The following is a 20,568-nucleotide window of genomic DNA, read 5'->3' on the forward strand; positions in this document are numbered from 1 at the left end:
GCGCTCCATTTTCCCACCAAACCACAAACTGTTCTGAATCGCCCCCTAGTGAGCAAAAAGACCCCGAACATTCCTCCAGCGTTTCGTAAAGAGACAGGATACAATTACACCATGAGTGCAAAGCAAAGACAGCAAAGAAAATGTGTTCCACTACGTGTTCTGTATGTTTTCCACATTTCTAAGAAATCAAACAAATATTACAAAACTAAATATACAAATCAAGGCAGTTCTTCTTTTGGCTCCTAAACTCGGTTCATACATTTTTACAGCCCCTGTCAGTCACAGGCCCTTAGATTCGTCCTCACTGTTTCCCCCATTACGACGCCCCTGTGCGCTGGTACGAGTGGGTCAGACAGGGCAGTGCTGCTGGACTGAGAACAGTCCACCAAACAGAAATATCCAGCCAACAGTGTCCTGTGGGCAGCGTCCTGTGACCACTGATGAAGGACTAGAGCATGACCAGCACCAACTGTGCAGCAACAGGTGAGCTTCTATCTGCAACGATGCTAGGAGCAGCTTTTTCTGACACCATTTAGTGACACTAAGCAGCTTTCAGCTAACATTCAGTACGAGCTGTCACACTAACACTTCAGCCACCGAGTTCACTAGCCTCTTGACTAATGCAAACCATACAGCAGAGGACTCTGAAATGACTCTCTCTGAAAATGCTTTTACAGGACTAAAGTCTGACGCCTCTCGCATCTAAAGACAGTTTGTCATTACTCACAGTCACAGACTAGCATTTTGCAGAGACTGAGAATCTCACAGTGTCCCTCTTTGCCAGAATGCAACTACATCCCTGTTGAGATCATTTCCTATCAAGGTCTCTTTGGAAATGTACAAGAAGAGAGAGGTTAAAAAGGTGTTTTTCTGAAAGGTAAGCAGTGTCCCCCTGAGACTGATCCTCTTTACCTGGAGAGCATTAGCAGATACTGGTGGTTGTAGGTTTTTTCAGACTAGGCAAAATGATGATAGCGTTGTAAACAGTGTAAAAGTGAGTAAGAGCATTAAAAGAGAGTTTAGTTTAGGTTGATTTGTCCCAAGTTTCCGAGCATGTTTGCTCCGTTTTAGAAACAGGAGGGTCAGTTATGAAAACATGGCGATGGAAAGACTGCATAGTAGTGTGGGATGTAAGTGGTCAGAGGGGGAGAGCTGGAGTTTCACCTCTGCTCTCATCATTAAGCCTCAGAGCGCTCATTGACATGTTTGGAAGAATCTGACCAATCACAAGCCAGCTTCGACGACGAGTCCTTAAATATGCTGCGATAGGACTAGTTTTCGCGAACATGGTGAGGAAAAAGAAAAAGGTGCGAAGACTAGCTTAATAAAATACGTTCATCCACCTCGACCCGACAGATTTCCCTTTTTTTCATGAACGGAAACAAAAAAAGAAAGTTATGAACAAACTCTGTCGTGCACTACTGCCACGTCCGCCCTCTACTGCGCATGCGTGGTGCTGTGCTGCTTGACAGACATACAGCGTGGAAAGTGCACACACCAGTTTATGCTACATTTCCAACACTGCTGTACTGGACAGCCAGCACCAGACCATCATACATCAACATATGCTGCGTTTTGAACACTGCTGCGCTGCTCAACCAGCACCACGCCAGTGTAACAACGTTATATTAAAGAGTTCATCAAATATTGACTTTCACCAAAATCACATCATTTTAGGTAAAAAAAAAAATAAAAGAGTTCAGGACAAATGTAAAAACTCATTTATGTTTAATAAAAAAAGGTTACAATTATTTTTAAGGAGCTTTTCTTTTCTTGCTGCGACTCCACTGCAGACCATGTCCCTCTGCTGCTGCTGTACCTCCATCAGATGAGTGAGAGCTCTGAGATGGAGGGTGTGTAGCTGCTGAAGTTCCTCATTAATGAATCATTGAATTGAATTGAATCCATTAGTAATACATTAAAACATTGTTCTAACACATTATATGAGCAGGTGGTGTTTGTTCAGAGTGTAGTTGTGCTTCTAAATGCTGGTTTTATCTCATTATTGCTCAGACATGTGCTTCAGCTAACTGAGCCATACCAGCCAAATAGCTAGCTTAAACTTACCCTCGGCAGCAAAGTGGGATTATGAAAATAAAGAAAGCTCTCATTTCTGCTTATTTATGAAGATGTGCAGCTTGTGTGGTCTGCCGCCGTCTAAGACAAGAGAAGAGTAACACACTATAAGATCTGTCTCAGGTCTGTGCTCCCTAGTCTGTTCCCTCCAGAACTGTGCAGTGCATTCTGCTGCTGCTAGCCCCGCAGAGCTGAGTGCTTCTGCTGTTTATTCTGCAGTTTGCTCATTTTGTTGTGCAATAAGAAAAAAGAGCTTTTCTCTGTAATTTAGGATTTTTTATAATGTGAACAAACTATACGATCTGCTGCATGATATTGTAGTATTAAAAAACGGCTCTTTTTAAAGAAATACTGTAAGCTCAGATGAGTGAGAGCTCTGAGATGGAGCACTTGTGTGGTCTGCAGTCGTCTAAGACAAGAGAAGATGAACACACTATAAGATCTGTCTCAGGATAAACAGAGTGGAAAGAGAGCCCTTGTGTCCGACTTTTTGATGACCGGTCAGTAGTCGTTACACCAGCACCAGACCAGTACAAATCGCCCAAAGAAAACATCTTCTGCTAGAGCCTTCCAGTGGCTGAAGTACTGGTGATGCTGGTTAACCAGCGTGCTCATCTGTTTGACCACTTATGAACCATTTTAATAAAATGCTCCAGTGATCAAATTCCAGGTTCTTTTTTTAGTGCAGATTTTTAAAGTATGCAGACTGATCATCTATAACATTCACACCACCTCTCAAAAAAATGAAATTGTTTCTATTATGGTTCCGTTGAGAATTTACAAGAAGGAAGAAGTTAAAATCTTCTGAAATATTCAAAAACGTGGACACCAGGAGGTGGTGATGGACTGTATATGGCAGTGAACCGTGGTAGTGCAGTTGGACACCAGGAGGTGGTGATGGACTGTATATGGCAGTGAACCGTGGTAGTGCAGTTGGACACCAGGAGGTGGTGATAGACTGTATATGGCAGTGAACCGTGGTAGTGCAGTTGGACACCAGGAGGTGGTGATGGACTGTATATGGCACTGAACCGTGGTAGTGCAGTTGGACACCAGGAGGTGGTGATAGACTGTATATGGCAGTGAACCGTGGTAGTGCAGCTGGACACCTGGTGGTTGATGCTGGTATTGGTAAGGACTGGAAGTATGGTGTTAGGTGGGTGCTCTGGTGGAGAGGTGAATACTTGGCTCCATTAAGAGACGCAGGGAACACGTGGTGCAGGGCTTTCAGAGTTTTAATGAGAATGAGAGCACCTCCACTTCCCTCCTCACAACTTCCCAGACAACACCAGCTGGAGAACCCAGGCTACAACCCATTTTAAGGCAGGACTTCTTTTAAGGTAGTACTGAGTTTACCCTGACACTGAATTTTAAGGCAGGACTTCTTTTAAGGTAGTACTGAGTTTACCCTGACACTGAATTTTAAGGTGGTACGTCTTAAGGTAGTACTGAGTTTATACTAACATTGAATGTTAAGATGTAACTTCAAGCAACCACTTGAGATACCTAAGCAACCACATAGCAACCACCTGTGACACCATAGCAACCACCTACCAACACCACAGCAACCACCTAGCAACGCTATAGCAACCACCTGTGACACCATAGCAACCACCTAGCAACACCATAGCAACTACCTGTGACACCCTACATAGCAACGACATAGCAACACCATAAAAACCACATGGGACACCATAGCGACCACTAAGCAAAATAATAGCATACACCTGGGACACCATAGCAACAACTGAGCAAAACTTAGGAAATTTATGAAGTACTTGCCACATTTCAAGCACTGTTTTACTTCCTTCAGGAAAAGCAAATCTAGTTACAGACTGTGGGTCATCTGCTTCTCTGCATACTCTGTTAGCCTGTTCTTCAGTGGTCAGGGCCTCCACAGAGCAGTGCAGTGAACAGACGGTATTAATGTTATGGCTGATTGGTGTATATTTGTAATTATTAATACAGAGGCTCAATTGGTCAGGTTAGTCTGCAACTCGGACCACAGTGACCAATCAAACAGCTCAGATTAAGGGTTGTTTATTGACTTCTCTGGAGGCTGTTCAGACTGGTGGTGGTGGTTGGATGTAGGTGAGACTGGTGGTGGGGGGTGTAGTTGAGACCGGTGATGGTGGCTGGCTGTAGGTGAGACTGCTGGCAGGTAAGACTGGTGGTGGCAAGCTAAAAGTAAGTTTGGTCGAGGTTGGCTGTAGGTGAGACTGGTGGTGGCGGTTGGCTGTAGGTGAGACTGGTGACAGGTGAGACTGGTGGTGGTTAGCTGAAAGTGAGTTTGGTCGAGGTTGGTTGTAGGTGAGACTGGTGGCGGTGGTTGGCTGTAGGTGAGATTGGTGGTGGTGGTTTTTGGCTGTTGGTAAGACTGGTGGAGGTTGGCTGTAGATGAGACCGGTGGTGGTAGTTGGCAGTAGGTGAGACTGGTGGTGGTGGCTATGCCAATAGAATAGGACTCCCTGGAGCAGATAAACATGAACCTACGTGCACCATGCTGTCTAATGCCAGGCGTGGGCTGAAGGGGGAATAAAGCCCACCAGCATTGAGCTGTGGAGCAGTGGAAGAACTGTGTTCTCTGGAATGATGGTGGAGCGCCATCCAATACTTTTGATGGGATGAGCTGGGTGGTTGGGGATGATGAGGTGGGGTGGTGATCATCATCCACCATCCTGACCTCACTAATGCTCTCCATTAAAAGCATTTTCACAAGGAGCAATGAATGAGCTGGTGTCCCAATACTTTTGTCCCACTAGAGTACATGGTCCCAGCTTGCAGGAAAAGGGGGCTGACTGTGCTTAAAGAAGACACTGGACTGAATTAAGGAAGCTGTATGGAACTGGACTGCCTGGAAGCTGTTGCCCCTTTCAGAGGTAAAGGACACTCATCTCCACTCATCTCCAGCCACCGCCAGAGGAGAGCGCCGGGTCCCCAGCTCCACCGCACCAGCCAACAGACGCCTGTGTCTAGACGCTAGACGCCCATCTAGAGCTGTCACCCAGGGAGAGCACGGCCAATTGTGCTCTCTCAGACTCCGGCTGCTGATGGCAAAGCGGTGCGGCTCAGAACTGGAATTTGCGACCCCCAGGCCGTAGTGGTAGTGGGTTCGAACGCTGAGCCACTCAGAGCTTTGGCTTTACAGTCTGTTGCACTTATAAACATTTCTATTTATAAACATTTATATCTATCAGGCTGAAGTTTCTGATAGGTAATGTGTATGTATGAAAGGCTTAGTACTTTGGGTACTAAATAAGGATGGTGTCATGATTGGATGCAGCACTCTTATGAAGTACCAATATGGTAGTTGGTGGGCATACTCTTGTGGGCATATAAAAATAATACAGAAGAATTCCTGATGAACCAGTCTAATGCCTGTAGAAGTTACTTCAGGCTTCTTTTCTACTCTGACAAACGGTTCAAGTGTTCTTCCCATTGAGTTTGCAACCATACGTACTCTCCCCTCCCATTGCACGCCATATATATATATACGTATATATGTAAATAAATATAATAAACGCTATAAACTACACATATTTTTTTCACATTTTTAAGCTGCTTTGAGAACAGCAAATTATTTTAATTATTTAAATTAACATAATATTCTAATGCTAAGTTTGGTCTCATTAATCATTAATAATCATTTTATTTTAACTTCATTCTTCATTTTTTAAATTTGTATTTTTTAATTATTTTTTTTACATTTATTTATTTATCATTTTGTTTTTTTTTATACAGCTCGTTCATTATTATGGACACATTAGTTGCCTAGAAACTCAAATTCTAAAGGAAAAACTTGAGTGTCCCCTTTATTAATTCCTTTATTATTAATAAATAAGATTTTTTGATTTTTCACCTGAACAGGTAGTTGGAGACCTTTCTGAATCAATGTGAATAAAAACAGCTGTAATGTAAAGCTTTAAACACAGCTGGTCCAGGTGTGGCTTTGAGAACACTGCCTCTGCAGTGCAGTGGTACGAGGTTTTCAGGCTCAGGCTGAGGCCCTGCTGGCCTCAGCAGGTATTGCACATGGCTTAGTCTAAACATTCCTGGCTGTGTTCAATCAACTCCGCCTTACTATCACTGCAATTGGGGTCACATGCTGCTTAAGTAAGGGAAAGGGGCATTTCCTCTTTGTCAGCACTGTGTGCACATCCAGTCGTATACAGTCAACAAGGGAACTGAGCTCAGGGACCCGAGTCTTCCACTCCATTGTGATGTCATGCTGATGATGTCACAGAGCCTATAAAAGGGGGGGGTTCTCCCTCAGTGGCTCAGTCCGGATTCAGCAGCGAGACGGAACATTCCTACGTGCGAATCTTATACGACACGCTTATCTAGAGCCACATCCCCTAGAACAGGTTCTACAGCTGCTTCTCCATGGAGACAGGAGGAGTGGAAAACATGGAGGCAGATGAGACAGGTGGAGTTCTGAGAAGCTTGGGCTACGAGGTGGTGCACAACCTCGGGGCAGGAGGCTTCGGCATGGTGAAACTGGCCACATCAGAGAGGCACCGCAAACATGTGGCCATTAAAATCATGGATCGCAGGAAGGAATCATCAGATTTCGCCTGGAAGCAATTGCCCCGGGAACTCGCCATCCTAAAGAGAGTGAGGCACCCTCACATCATTCAGGTACACGAAAGTTTTGACATGCCCAATGGACAGGTCTTCATTGTGATGGAGGTAGCCGCAACCGACCTTCTTCACGAGATCATGGCGCTCCACCACGTCCCCGTTAACCAGGCCAGGATGTGGTTCTCCCAGCTCGTCGGTGCCGTGGGCTATCTTCACCAGCAGGACATTGCCCACCGAGACCTGAAATGTGAGAACGTCCTGCTGAGTGCTGATGGTCAGGTCAAACTGACCGACTTTGGCTTGGGCTGCTTTGTAAGAGGCTACCCTTCCCTCAGCCAGACGTACTGTGGCACTCTCCACTACTGCGCTCCTGAGGTGCTTCTGAATAGGCCCTACGATCCCCTGAAGAGTGACGTCTGGAGCCTGGGCGTCATCCTGTTTGTGATGGTCACCGGCTTCATGCCTTTCAGAACAGACCATCAAGGTTCCCTCACACAGCTCCAGCGCAAAGCTGTGGAGTATCCGTGTGGGGTCGCAGTGGAGGAGCCCTGTCGGGCCTTCATTTCTTATATGCTGCGCTTTAATCCCTTCACCCGGCCTTCAGTGAGAAACGTGGAGAACCACCCTTGGCTGCAGGCCAGGCAAGAACAGTAAGTAGAGCGCTGTGCTGGAACTCCAGGGTCGAGTCCTTTTGTTAATGGATGTATTTTTTTTTTATTGATTGTAATATTGTTTTTATTGATCCTTTATTGATTGATTAGCTATAGTAAATAAATGGCTTTTCTAAAGAACTGCAGGGCGGTGCCATTTCTCAATGAGACAATGGCAACAGGTTTAGGTCAATGGGACAGGCTGGACTCTAGGCTTGAGCTCTCTGGCTGAGCCGGGAATCCTGCTTTGTGACCCCCCCCCCCCTCCTCTCCAGATCTGTCCACTGTTTGGTTACTACAATCTCCTGTATTTTCATCAACAGGGAAATGAGCGATTCTACATACTTATCTTTCCCCGAGTCTGAAAGCTCTCCGGAGGTGAAAGTGTGTGGAACTCCAGGGAAACACAGTGGAAAATGCAGTGAGGACAGGCAGGTAGACAGCAGGGACGAGGACCTGGATTGGAGCAGCCTGTCCTCATCCAGCGGTCTTCTCTTCTCCATAAGGAACGCCTATGAGCAGAAGGTCCTCCAGCACTCGGAGGAAAACCGACGGTATGTTTGATAAGCTTGAAGATCACTCAAGGTGAAGAACTCGTTTAGACGTAGCTACTGTACAGAATCAGCTCAATGCCTACAATGCCTACATCTCCCCATTGCTTCTGCAGGGCCACCAGAGTTATCGGCAGATTCGTCGTGACCGTCGTTGACGAGGGCAGCAGTTCTCATCCAGACCCAGTCGACCCAGTCCAGGAAGACGGTAGCGGCAGTAGAGCTGGTGTAGAGGTTGTCGGGGAGGAGTCCGGCTGCTTTAACTGTAGTCCGCTTTGTGCTGCAGTTAAAAGGGCAGCTAAGAGATATGTTGCAGCACCGATCGTCAGAGTCTCACGATCACTTCGAGGGAGGATGAGGAAGCTCTTCCGAGGGAACTCTGCGAAGTGAGCCTGGAGGAGTGAGTCTAGAGTGAACCTAGGCGAGATCCATGATGAATTTGCAGCAGTGAGGGAGTGATTGGAACCGAACCGAAATGAACCGATCCATGAATTTATAATTCATTTATCAATAGTTCTGATCAGAGGAGGATGGGTCCCCCCGTGTGAGTCTTGGTTCCTCCCAAAGTTTCTTCCTCCAGCGCTGAGGGAGTTTTTCCTTGCCACTGTCGCCTTTGGCTTGCTCACCGGGGGATTTAAGGCTTTAGTGAGGGAAAGATTGATTTGGAGGATTGAGCATGGAGCAGTGAGAGAAACCGTTATTGAAGGTTGACCCTGAAACAGTGAGAGAAACAGTGATTAGAGGATTGAGAACTGAGCAGTGATTGGAGGATTGAGCCTAAGGCAGCTAGAAACTGAGGGATTTGGAGGATTGAGCCAGAGGTAGTGAGAGAAAGAGTGGTTGGAGAATTGAGCATGGAGCAGTGAGAGAGTGTGATTGGAGGTTTGAGCATGGAGGAATGAGAATAAGAGTGTTTGGAGTATTGAGACTGAGACAGTTAGTGATTGGAGGATTTGGAGGACTGACCCTGAGACAGTAAGAGAATGAGGGATTGGAGGATTGAGGATGAGGGAGTGAGAAAAAGAGAGAAAAAAGAGCTGGAGTGATGTGAAGGAAGTGTGTGATTATGTGGTTGTGTGTGTGTGTGTGTGTGTGTGTGTCTTTGAGCATTAATAAAGCACTGCTCTGCATTACTGATGTGTTCTGGATGTTTCTGATATTGATCGTCTCTCTTCATCTTTATGATGAGTCTGAGGATTAAACTCACATTAGATCAATTTGAAGAATTAGAAAATCATAATACACTAATAAAGATATTAATAATAATAATAATGACAACTAAGGCAGGACTGAGCCAATATAACAAACCAGGGATCTGGGAGGAAAACACAACGCTGCTCGGAAGGGACAAGGGGATGAGGAGAACCACAAGCCGAGCTTGGGTGTAAAAGCAGGACAGGGCAGGAAGGGAAAACAGAGCAGGAAGCAGCGCTTCAGAAAGGGCGAGAGCAAAACTAAAGAAAACCACGTAGCCGAGCTTCAGAGAGGCCACATCAAACAAAACCAACAGAGGAACAAAAGAGGAGAACAAGGAGCAAGGACGCTGCTGCCGGACCCCTGGTCAGAGTTACACACTAATAATTAGAATAATAATCCCAACAAAACTGATAATACCACTGCTACAGGTCAGGACTACACTTCAAACCAACACACACACACACACACACACACACACACACACAATCTACCTATTAGTTAGCCGAGGGCAATTCACTTACCTAACCTGGAGTGGGGGGCAGTCAGGAGGGTTAAGGGCCTTGCTTGAGGGCCCAACAGTGGCAGCTTGTGAATCCCGGGTCTCAAACCCACAACATATCCCAGAATGGGAGAGAACAACATATCCCAGCATTCAGTGCATGAACCCAACTACGGTATAACAGGAAGGTCAATACGTCCAAAACACGTCACCTGAATGAGATCCTACTTCGGAGCATCCAGAGACAGTGGAGACGAAAATCCAGAGACTGGACAAAACCTGTCAAGCTGGTCAAGAGCTGGTCATACTGGTTGACTAGCCTGGTGAAGCTGGTCATGCTGATGCTGATTCCAGGATGGAGGATGATGTCCACGCCCCCATGGAGAACGAGGAGTTTGAGGAGAAGCTGCAAGAGCTGCTGGAGGCAATGTTGGGTGTGCTCCCTCAAGTCGTCCAGATGTGCAAGCAGAGGCTGCAGAGGCTGCAGGAGCACCTCGCTGAAGAGGTTTCTACTCAGATAAAAATATAATAAAAATATAATAAAAATGTAGCTCACATTCGTCTGAACATTTAAGCAACCCATCAGTAGTACAATTGAAGCTTGTGTGGCTTAAACACTGTATCTCAATCATCAGAAAGGGTGTCCACATACTTTTGTCCATCACATGGACTTTAAACCTATTGTTTCTGTTTCTTCACTGACTAAAAAAAATCCACATCAACTGGTAACAACTGCTTTCAGATGATCTAAGCTGGACCTTGATGGTCAAGGTGGTTGAAAAAGCTGGTCGTCCAGGGGAAACATCCCGGTAATGCTGGTAAACCAGCTGGTCCAGCAGTTTACTTAGCTCCTGACCAGCACGGCATCACATGGTTTTCTGTGGGAGGGATGGTTTAGCGGGTCTATCAGTGTGACCAAGGTGATTGACCAGTTTGGTCCGGCTGGTCATACTGATGGACCAGAGCAGTTTAAATATCTCAGCACCTTTTCCCTCTCCTCCTTCACCTCCTTCTCCACTCTCACCACCTTTAATAAAATAATACAATATCAGGAATCATCTAGAATGTGTTCTATTATTATCATTATTATTAATATTATTATCATTATTATTATTAATATTCAAAGATGTGCATGATAGATACAAAAATCCAATGTTTCCACAGAAATGAGTTGCTAAATACCCCGAACATTCATTAGCTCCGAGGGCTAACCTGCACTGACAGGCAGCAGAGGACATCAACAGGGCGCTCGCGCTGGAGCTTCAGGACCCCAGGAGAGGCCGCTAGCTAAGTGACTACAGGACAAGCTAACTGTAACTAGCTGTGAGCTGAAAAAACACAAACAGGGGGCTTTTAAACACAGCTTAAAGTTTCCTCCAGCAGTTTATCCTCCTCAGATCACAACAATCCACGCTAATTTAACCCAAACTCACAGTTTGAACACAGTTTGGTCCTAAACCAGGTGATTTCCCCACTACATCTGAAACTCAGCACACTGACTCCACCTGCTGGTCACAGAGGTGTACAACAACCCTGAAGTTCTCAGCTGCTTTTATTATTATTATTATTATTAATAATAATAATAATAATAATAATCATCATCATCATCATTATATATATATATATACACACACACAGTGGTGGAAAAGATACAGGCCTGAGTCGCAGTGAGTAGCAAGTTTTATTGAGACAAAAGGTCTGGGTTATACTCTGCAACAGGTATTTTATACACATCCTCTGTGATCGAAACCAGTTACAACTCCCTTCGTTTCCTCCTTTTTAGGACTTATTCTACATATGGTTATAGAACTAGCATAGACGCACAGCCAGAACATTCTGTTCACACCAAAGAAGGAAAAGAACATTAAAAAGAACAAAAAACAACAGTAATGATGCTCTATCATTCTCACCTAGACGCCTTTCTGTCTCCTGTCCTGTCTTTTGCAGACTTACACACAGCACATTCTAAAGTACAAATATAGTTACATTTTACCTTCTCATGGATTAAATATTGGAGGTGATTATACATTCTCACACATACCTGTGATTATACTTTCTCACATATACATTGATCAAGAATCACCAAATTGGTCTCCACAACAATTCCCCCCTTTGATTATTAATCAAACAAATAATACACACATATTGATCATTCCTGAATCATCTGATACTGAGTGAAAGATCTACTAAACAGCCGTAACACACAGTTAAGAAGACAAGGAATCAGGCAAAAAACAAATAGGAGAAGACACAGCAAAGGAGCACATACAGTGAGAAGCCAACGACCTCAGGGTCTGAATAGTGACAGCCATTCCCACCAGCTATTAGGGTTGGTGGGAGGAGGGGTGATGGCTTGTTTCATATGGTCCACATAGCTGGTGATGTTATCACTTAAATCTGGGATATAGAAACAACAGGAAGTATTGAGCATTCTACACACTCCTCCTTCCTTCATGGTAAGGAGGTTTAGGACCATTCGATGTTGGAGTACGGCTGCTTGCATTGCCTGTTGCTCCTGACATAGGGCATTTATTGCCCCCGCGGTATCATTAACAACAGTCAGAAGTTGGTAAGCTAGGCTATTGATCTTTAGGAGGGCAACTGTATTTCCCTCACCCAGAAACAGAGACCACCCAATTGACTGACCAGGAGTGGTCCATGGATCCACCATCTTATACCCATTGTACCATTGTCCTGACATGAGGTCACGTTTGCGTCGGCTTAGAGATTGTACAGAGCTATCTGGTGCGCTTGCTTGGGTTTTGACATAGACTGATCATTTTTGAGATGTTTCTACACCTTGATTGGAGTCCAGCTCTGGTAAGTTTATTGGACGTGGTTAAAGACACACACCTGTCTACATAAGGTCTCACAGCTGACATGAGGAGGAAGGAGCTGCCTGTAGAGATCAGAGACAGGACTGTGTGGAGGCACAGATCTGGAGAAGGCTACAAAAAAAATCTGCTGTCAAATATCTCTGTAGAGACCGGAAAATGTGTGTCCACCAACGTCCCCATCCAACATTACGGAGAGGATCTGCAGAGAAGAAAGGCAGAAAATCCCCAAATCCAGGTGAGCAAACCTTGTGGCATCAAACCCAAGAAGACTGGAGGCTGTAATCACTGCCAAAGCTGCTTCAACTAAGAACCAAGTAAAGTGTCTGAATACTTATGTCAATTTTAGTTTTTCCTTTTTAATAAATTAACAAAAAAAATCTAAAACTGTGTTTTACTTTGTCATTATGGGATAAACATGGTGCCAGTGTCAGAAAGCTGAATATTTTCCTTCATAAGGCCACTTTTATTAAAGATTTATGTGTCCTGTGTCAGATTTCTCCTTTATATCTGTTATTATTTACAGTTATTAATTTAATAAGCTGTTAAATTGTTGTAAACTCTCTGTTTTCTTAAACTAGTTGATCATTTGTAATTTAGAGTCAGAAAGTCTTTTTATTCAGGTTTAGGAGGGACTTTTATTTTGACAGAAGTTCGTTCGCTACTCCTCCACCACCACAGCCGGTTTTCTCCTCTGCTGACTGGTTGGAGGTCCTCGGCTCTTCAGCTGCTCCGGCAGCGAGGACAGCTCCTCAGGGCGGTGTTCTCACTGCTGGAGGTTCTTCTATAAAACACTGAAAAGTATCGGAGCCCAAAGAGGATATGTAGTTTTACCGTCAGTCGTTGTATATGTACTCAATTTCCCAGACTCCTCTGCTTGCTCATGTAACCACTCCGGCCAATCAGGACAAAGCCAGATCAGCTGAGTTTTAGAACGTGTCCCTGAAGCTCATCAGCTCGGCTACTTCACCTTCCCCTGTTTGTCTCCTGTGTGCTTGTTTGCTCCGTTTTGCTTTGTGTTCTGAGCTTTTTATGTTTGGACTCTTTTGCTCAGTTTTGTCTGTCTTTTATTCCGGACCTCTGCCTGAGCACTTGGTGCTCACTAGTTGATTGAGGTGCTGATTCAGGTGTAGTTTCAGGCCAGCTAGAAGTGTGAATTGCAGAGGAGGAGCCAAGTGTCTCCAATCTTGATAAATTAGGTGTGGAGCCACTCAGAAATCAGTGTGCTTGCTTTTTTACTTGGGGTCATCTTTAGCTTGTAAGGTAGGCTGGTTTTTAAATATACTTCTAACTAGATTCTGCTAACACTCTTGTCTTAAGGTTAACATAGAAGCTTGGTGCTCACTAGTTGATTGAGGTGCTCTTGGTAAAGTGATATCCTCCCATGGATTCTCTTACCACTGTTACGCCGATGACTCTCAACTCATGCTCTCTTTCCCCCGTCTGACACACAGGTTTCTGCCCGTATCTCAGCATGCCTCGCCGACGTCTCTTCTTGGATGGCGGCTCACCACCTCAAACTCAACCCCAGCAAGACGGAGCTGCTGTACATCCCGGGTACATGCTGGACCTAAAAACGATCTTGCCATCACCTTTGAAAACTCACTGGTCACTCCTTCTACAGAAGCTCGAAGCCTTGGTGTAGTGATGGATGATCAGTTATTGTTCTCAAGTCATGTTGTAAACGTAACTCGGTCCTGCAGATTTCTCCTGTACAACATCCGGAGAATTCGACCCTTCCTCTCTAGAGAGGCCACCCAGGTGCTCGTTCAGTCTCTCGTCACTTCCAGACTTTGCTGCAACTCTCTTCTGGCTGGTCTCCCTCTGCGCACCATCAGGCCCCTGCAACTCCTCCAGAATGCAGCGGCACGGGTCGTCTTCAATGTCCCTAAATTTAGCCATGTCTCTCCACTGCTGCGTTCTCTCCACTGGCTTCCTGTAGCTGCTTCCCGCATCAGATTCAAAATCCTGACGCTGGCCTACAAAGCCAAGAACAGACCAGCTCCTCCATACCTGATGGCAATGGTCAAAAGCCGTTCCGCACCAAGAGCCCTTCGAGCTTCAAGTACGGCTTGGCTCGACCCGCCATCCTTCAAAATCCGTGGAAGACAAGCGTCCAGGCTTTTTTCTGTCCTGGCACCAAAGTGGTGGAACGAGCTGCCCCTGGGTGTCCGAACGGCCGAGTCCCTCGCTGTCTTCAAACGCAGATTGAAGACCCACCTCTTCAGAGAGTACTTGGACGAATAGAGTTCTATGGTCTCCTTATTGTATTGTGTTTACTAGTGTCTAAGCTTAGATGTATCTTTTGAATCATTAGTCTATTCTAACTAGCTAAGGTTTTTCTTGGGTAAATAGCAAAGCACTTTGTAAGTCGCTCTGGATAAGAGCGTCTGCCAAATGCCGTAAGTGTAAATGTTTCTCGTCTTCTGATTTTACCTCAGTCCTTCTGTTATGGTTACCACAGCTCTGGTTTTGACCCTCGCCTGTTTACTGGTTAAGAAAAACATGTTCGCCTTGTGTGGTTTAGAAAGGACCTGAGTGGGCAACAAAATGCTCAACCGCACCAAACACTATCTCTGATGGAGCTCTGAGTGATCTGCTCGGACTCTCTAGGGTATGAAGGCAGAGGCTGTTGTCTGTCCAAGACTGTTGTTTTTGGTGGTGCACTACCAGCATCTCTGAGTGAGTAAATGCTCAACAGCTCGTGTTTTCATTAATAACCTTCCAGATTTCTCCATCTCCTTCCCATTTCACCCTAAAGATCTAGAGCATGTAACAGATGATCTGTAGATTGTGCTCCATTCTCGACTTAACAATGTTGCTCAGGATCAAACAAATTTGGTAGAAAAAGCTAGCAGCGTGGTATAATGACCAGACCTGCACTCTGAAACCCATCACTTGTAGCTGTGGACATCAACGACAAGCAGAATTAGTCTTGTCGAAGGCAAAACAATCCTAATTAAAGCCAATCTTCTTCATCCTCTCTAATATACACCCCTGTTGAATATGCATGTAGACTGTACATCTGTTGAACACAGACTTAAATGTTAGTCAAGGTCATTTTCCATCGTTTCCAGTTAAAAACCCTGGAATACAGAGGAGGTTTGTCAGTTACTTTTTGTTCTCTTTTGTTGGTTTGAATACAACACGACCTTCAAAGCAAAAACGATGTGCCTGTTTTGTTGTCTTTTAAAATAAAACGCATCCAAATTCTCACACTTAGTATATTTCTATTTAATTTAAGGCCATATTTCAGTTTCTATTCCGCTCATTGTGCTCGGGTCTACAGCGGGACCGGGGAACTGACGCGTATTGAAGTGTGATTGTGAAATGCTGTTTCCATGTGGTTCTGCTTTGAAGGAACGAGACGTGATTCGACACAGAGCGTTGAGCGACCGTCCCTACTTTATAGTCTTTAATATCAGCTCTGTCTTCTTTATCTGAGCCAGTTGTTGGGATCCTTGTGCTCTCTGGTCCCTGTGTTACTGTACAGTACTCTGTCTCACTGACGATTGTTTGCGTTTTTGTCGCAGGAACATGGCGACCGCGGAGGGACGAGCTCTCCAGGCGCTTTGCAGGGAGGTCGTCAAGGTTGACCCGCAGATCCAGCTGCTGTTGTAAAGGCACTCTAAAGTCCATCGATGGAGACATCATCAGGGCTTTCATCCCTTTAGTTTTCATATATTAGAAACCTCACCCAGGTACTTCCATTTTATGTAGTTATTGTTACACATTCGTTTATTAGATTGTGTTTACCCTCATTTACTTTGTTAACATTCTGAAAATAAAGTAAAATTAGTTTCTTTTTAGTATTCTTAGTATTTTTAAAGAAAAAAGTTTCTTTAAAAATACACAAATCAGGGTGACTCATGAGTTGATGAAAGACAAGATGAAAATGATCAATTTTATTTAACGGGGTTTAAGGTTTACATACACACAAAGTATTAAAATAGTTATCACATTGTTTAAAATGATGGATAAACATGATTTAGAGTATTAATAAGTGGAAAATGTAGTAGAGCTAATTCCAGTGGGAATTGTTGCTCATTAGTCTGGAACACTGGCACTGTGGAGAATAATTAAAGTTATTACAGAAAAAATGTGGTTATTGTTTTGTGGGCTAGTTCTTTAGCACAGTGTGATGTACAGTTGAAACTAGAAGTTACAATTTTTATGACTTTCTCAAAAGTCATAAGTTTAAATGCATTTCATTAGTATTTGGTACCATTGTCCTTAAACTGTACAACTTGGGTCAAATGTTTTGGATATCCTTCCACAAGCTTCTCACAATAGTTGGCAGGAATTTTGGCCCATTCCTCCAGACAGAACTGGTGTAACTGAGCCATGTTTGTAGGCCGACTTGCTTGCACGTCTTTTCAGCTTTGCCCATATATTTTCAATAGGATTGCCACCCCCGTGTTTCACAGTTGGGATGGTGTTCTCGGGCCTGCAAGCACCCCCCTTTTCCTCCAAACGTAACAATGGTCATTATTGCCAAACAGGTACATTTTAGTTTTATCAGACCACAGATATGGATACAGACATGTATTTAAAAATGTAGGTCTTTGTCCCTGGGTGCATTTGCAAACATTAATCTGGCTTTTTTATGTGTCTTTTGGAGTAATGGCTTCCTCCTGGCAGAGTGACGTTTCAGCCCATGTCAATACAGTACCTGTTTCACTGTGGATAATGACGTACTCTTACCAGCTTCAGTGCAGCGTCTTCACAAGGTCTTTTGCTTTTGTTCTTGGGTTGATCTGCACATTTTGGACCAACGCACGTTCATCTCTGTCTCCTGTCTCCTTCCTGAGTGGTATGATGGCTGGACATTCCCATCTTGTTTGTACTTGTGTATAATTGTTTGTACAGATGAACAAGGCACCTTCAGGCATCTGGAAATTGCACCCAAGGATGAGCCAGACTTGTGCAAGTCCACAATTCTCATCCTGATATTCTGTCTTTCTTTCGACTTTCCCATGTTGTTTCAGGTGTGCCTTAAAATACATCCACAGTGTCTCTGATTAACTCAGATGTTGCCAATAAACCATAGTAATCTTGGTGTGTTTAAGCTTTGAAGAAAGTCATGAAAATTGCCTTAAATTCTCTCTATTCTGGCTTTTAGCAAATAGAAATAATTTTGGTAATCCTAATTGACCTAAAAAGGGAAAAGTTTATTCAAAATTCATGTCAGACAATGAGGGGAAAAATGCATGTGTGTCTTTTTATATATTGTATGCTATAACTTCTGGTTTCAACTGTAGAAAAGAAAGGTTTAGTGCAGCATACGGTCAAGCCTCAATTGTGTTTTATTTAGCTCAAGAAAAACATAATAAACAGGTGTTTTCCAGTTACCAACACCTCTCTTGACTTGGGTTTGAGTTCCTCTATGGTTTGTGCCGGGACTGGTAGAACCAGGTCAAAACCTCTGGGATCATCAGGGCGACGCATCCTTAGTCTGGGCGTTCCCCTGCCAGTCACGAAGCAGCAGCTGTAGAAACTCTAACATACTGTTTACAAAGACGAGGAACATATTCCTCATCTTGGCTGTCGTCACCTTTTCCTTTTCTCCCTGATCATCTGTTCCCCAATCAAAACTGTTAAATTTGAGATTAGTAAATACTAAGAATCAAATTACAAGTACATTTACTTCTCCAGCACTGCTCAAAACAATGATTTACAACTTACACACTGTTCCTGAGGCCATTGATCTCAAGTTTATTCATGTTCAAGTTTTTGTTGTCTTGGACATTCATATTCTGAAGACTATATGATAAAGAATTAAACACTGTCAGCAGAGGTGTGGATTGCATTGTTCTGTCTCATATGTAGTAATAAACTATATTTACCTCCTCTCCAGAGCTTCAGAGGCATCCATTGTGCTCTCCAGAGCTTCAATCTCTTCTTCTATATGTGCTAGATCTTCTCTGTACAGATAAAATTGTTCTATTTGTGAACTTGTAGGCCACCAATAATATTATAATTCTGTACTGATGATAGGATGTGTAATTCACAATGTGGTTTAAAACATATTAGTTAGAGGTCTGAAAGTGTTCCACTTGAGGAACACCCACAACTGGACAAGGGCAGTCAAATGATGCTTCATCTACTGCCTCTAACTGGGGGTGGAGGTGCTTGGACATTCAAAGCTAATAAAAAGAATAAACCATAATCAACTCATTTACACAGAAAAGTGTACATTTCACAAAAATATCAAATTACGATGTAGTAAAATCTGACTTGCACTAATTTGGTTTCAAAACTACTTGAAGTATAAAAGTAAGTCATGTTAGGAAAACAAACACTACCCTACTACCCCACCTGACAAAAACATTTTTCTAAAAGCCATAATGAGTATAATGTTATATTAAAATGTTAATGTTGAAAAGGTTGGGATGCACTAAGCTACCCGTTTTAGCTGCATAGATGCCCATTGAAAATGAATGCATTTTACTAATATCAAATATATTAAAGGAGCATCTATGTGCACTACTAAGCATTACCATGTTTCATTGAGCGGAAATTTGTTGTAGTTGCCTATAAGTATTGTAATGGAGCAAAAAGTCAAACATCAGAGGCATGTTATTAATGACCTTTATTGAAATGTAAATGTGGGGCTCAGTTGGGACATTTCACTCTAGTTTTCTTGAGTCTCTGCCACTGACATCTTCATACTAGGCTACATATGTTTGCTGTGTCCTTATCGGAATGTGATGTGACGTGCAGGTGTGATTTGGTGACATTGGGCCAGATTTGAACTTCAGTCTTCAATAAAAATACAGGTAGTATGTAAATGTGAAATAATAAAAGCAGATACAAGTGTCTGAGGGAAGGCAAAGGGTACGAGAGAGAGTAAATGTAGCTATTAAAATAGATTCCAAACTGGGTGCTACCAGCCGGTTAATCAACAGAGTCCATGTTGTCTATTTAAGTCAAGACAGCTTGACAAATATTAATCTTTCGCTGCAGCCAGCCAAAGAGTATGAGATTTTTTCTAATTCCATAAACTGCATCAAATCGTTCACCCACTTTTTAAAGCTAGGAGGGCTTTTTGCTTTACATTTAAGCAATATAAGCAGTCTTGCTACTAATGTGGCAAAAGCTATCCACATTTGAACATGATTAGTAGATAAAGCCCTCGAGGAGTCTCCCTGAATATCGCTGTTGTAGGGGAAGGCTGGATCGGCTAATAAAAGTCCTAATAAAAGTCAAAAACGTAATTCCAAGGTGCATCAAAGGCAATGAAAACCAAAACGCTTCAGTAAATGAACATAAAAAGGACCAATCAAAACCAATGTGTGTGAATGTCACGTAGTACCCGTCCATCGCGTATTTGTGGAGTATAAAAAGTGTAACTAATTCTGCTTCAGAACTGCACCTGATAAAAATCTTGCCGTACGGTGATCATGTGTTTCTCTACATTCCTAAGGCTGACTGATCAAGTTGATTCTTTAAGCGCGGAGAAGCAAATCTGACTACCACAGTTCTGGAGGTTCCACAGAGATACCAATATTCCAGTCCAGGGTTTTCGGAGACAGAGGCGGCTGCTGTCATCCCAATGAGTGATTCTGAGTCAATTCAGGCACTCTGCTGACTCCCAGACTTTGTTCCAGAGGTGACAGTAAGCTAATTAATAAGATCAGTTGCCTTAAGAATTTAGAGCACACAGGACACACGAGAGGAGACGGGACGCAGTTTAAAAAGGGATCCGGGTTAAAGTAATCCAAAAGTTTTAGAACACTTAATTCTCAAATGAAGATTTTTTTTTGGCCTTAAGATAGTTTGAGTCTCACTGTTGTATGAACTGGAAATTTCTTGGGATCTGTATTTTATTTCAATCCGAAGATTCTAAGATATTGTCTTGGAATATTCCGATTCTCAGGGTTGTTTAAACCAGAGAATTTTGCAGGCATCCAAATGTCACTAAGACAAGATTTTAGGATATTTCATTCTCAGTACTGTTCTGATTACAATTTTTTTTAAATGAAGTTTTTAAAGAATTTCGAAAATTCTAAGACAAGGGAGCCTCAAGGGAGGGTTTATATGACCAAAAGAGTTCGGACTATACACATGAAATTAATATAATAATAATTATTATTTTTGTAAAAACTGATGCCGCCTGACTGATGGAGTTAGAAGCTGAGCTGAGAACTTAGAAGCAGCACATAGTGGAATCAGGTTGT

The 20,568-nt window shown here is 43.4% G+C and overlaps 1 protein-coding gene across 1 annotated transcript; it reads left to right on the forward strand.

Annotated features, from left to right (window-relative positions):
• Positions 1–455: 455 nt before the first annotated feature.
• Positions 456–7,311, forward strand: LOC140561424 (testis-specific serine/threonine-protein kinase 6-like). The gene is made up of 3 exons (XM_072686625.1): positions 456–483; positions 6,421–6,448; positions 6,516–7,311. Exons 1-3 carry the CDS (start codon positions 456–458, stop codon positions 7,309–7,311), a joined length of 852 nt encoding a protein of 283 aa, XP_072542726.1.
• The last annotated feature ends 13,257 nt before the right edge of the window (positions 7,312–20,568 follow it).

Source organism: Salminus brasiliensis, chromosome 8, assembly GCF_030463535.1.
Source record: "Salminus brasiliensis chromosome 8, fSalBra1.hap2, whole genome shotgun sequence".
Lineage (NCBI taxonomy): Eukaryota > Metazoa > Chordata > Actinopteri > Characiformes > Bryconidae > Salminus > Salminus brasiliensis.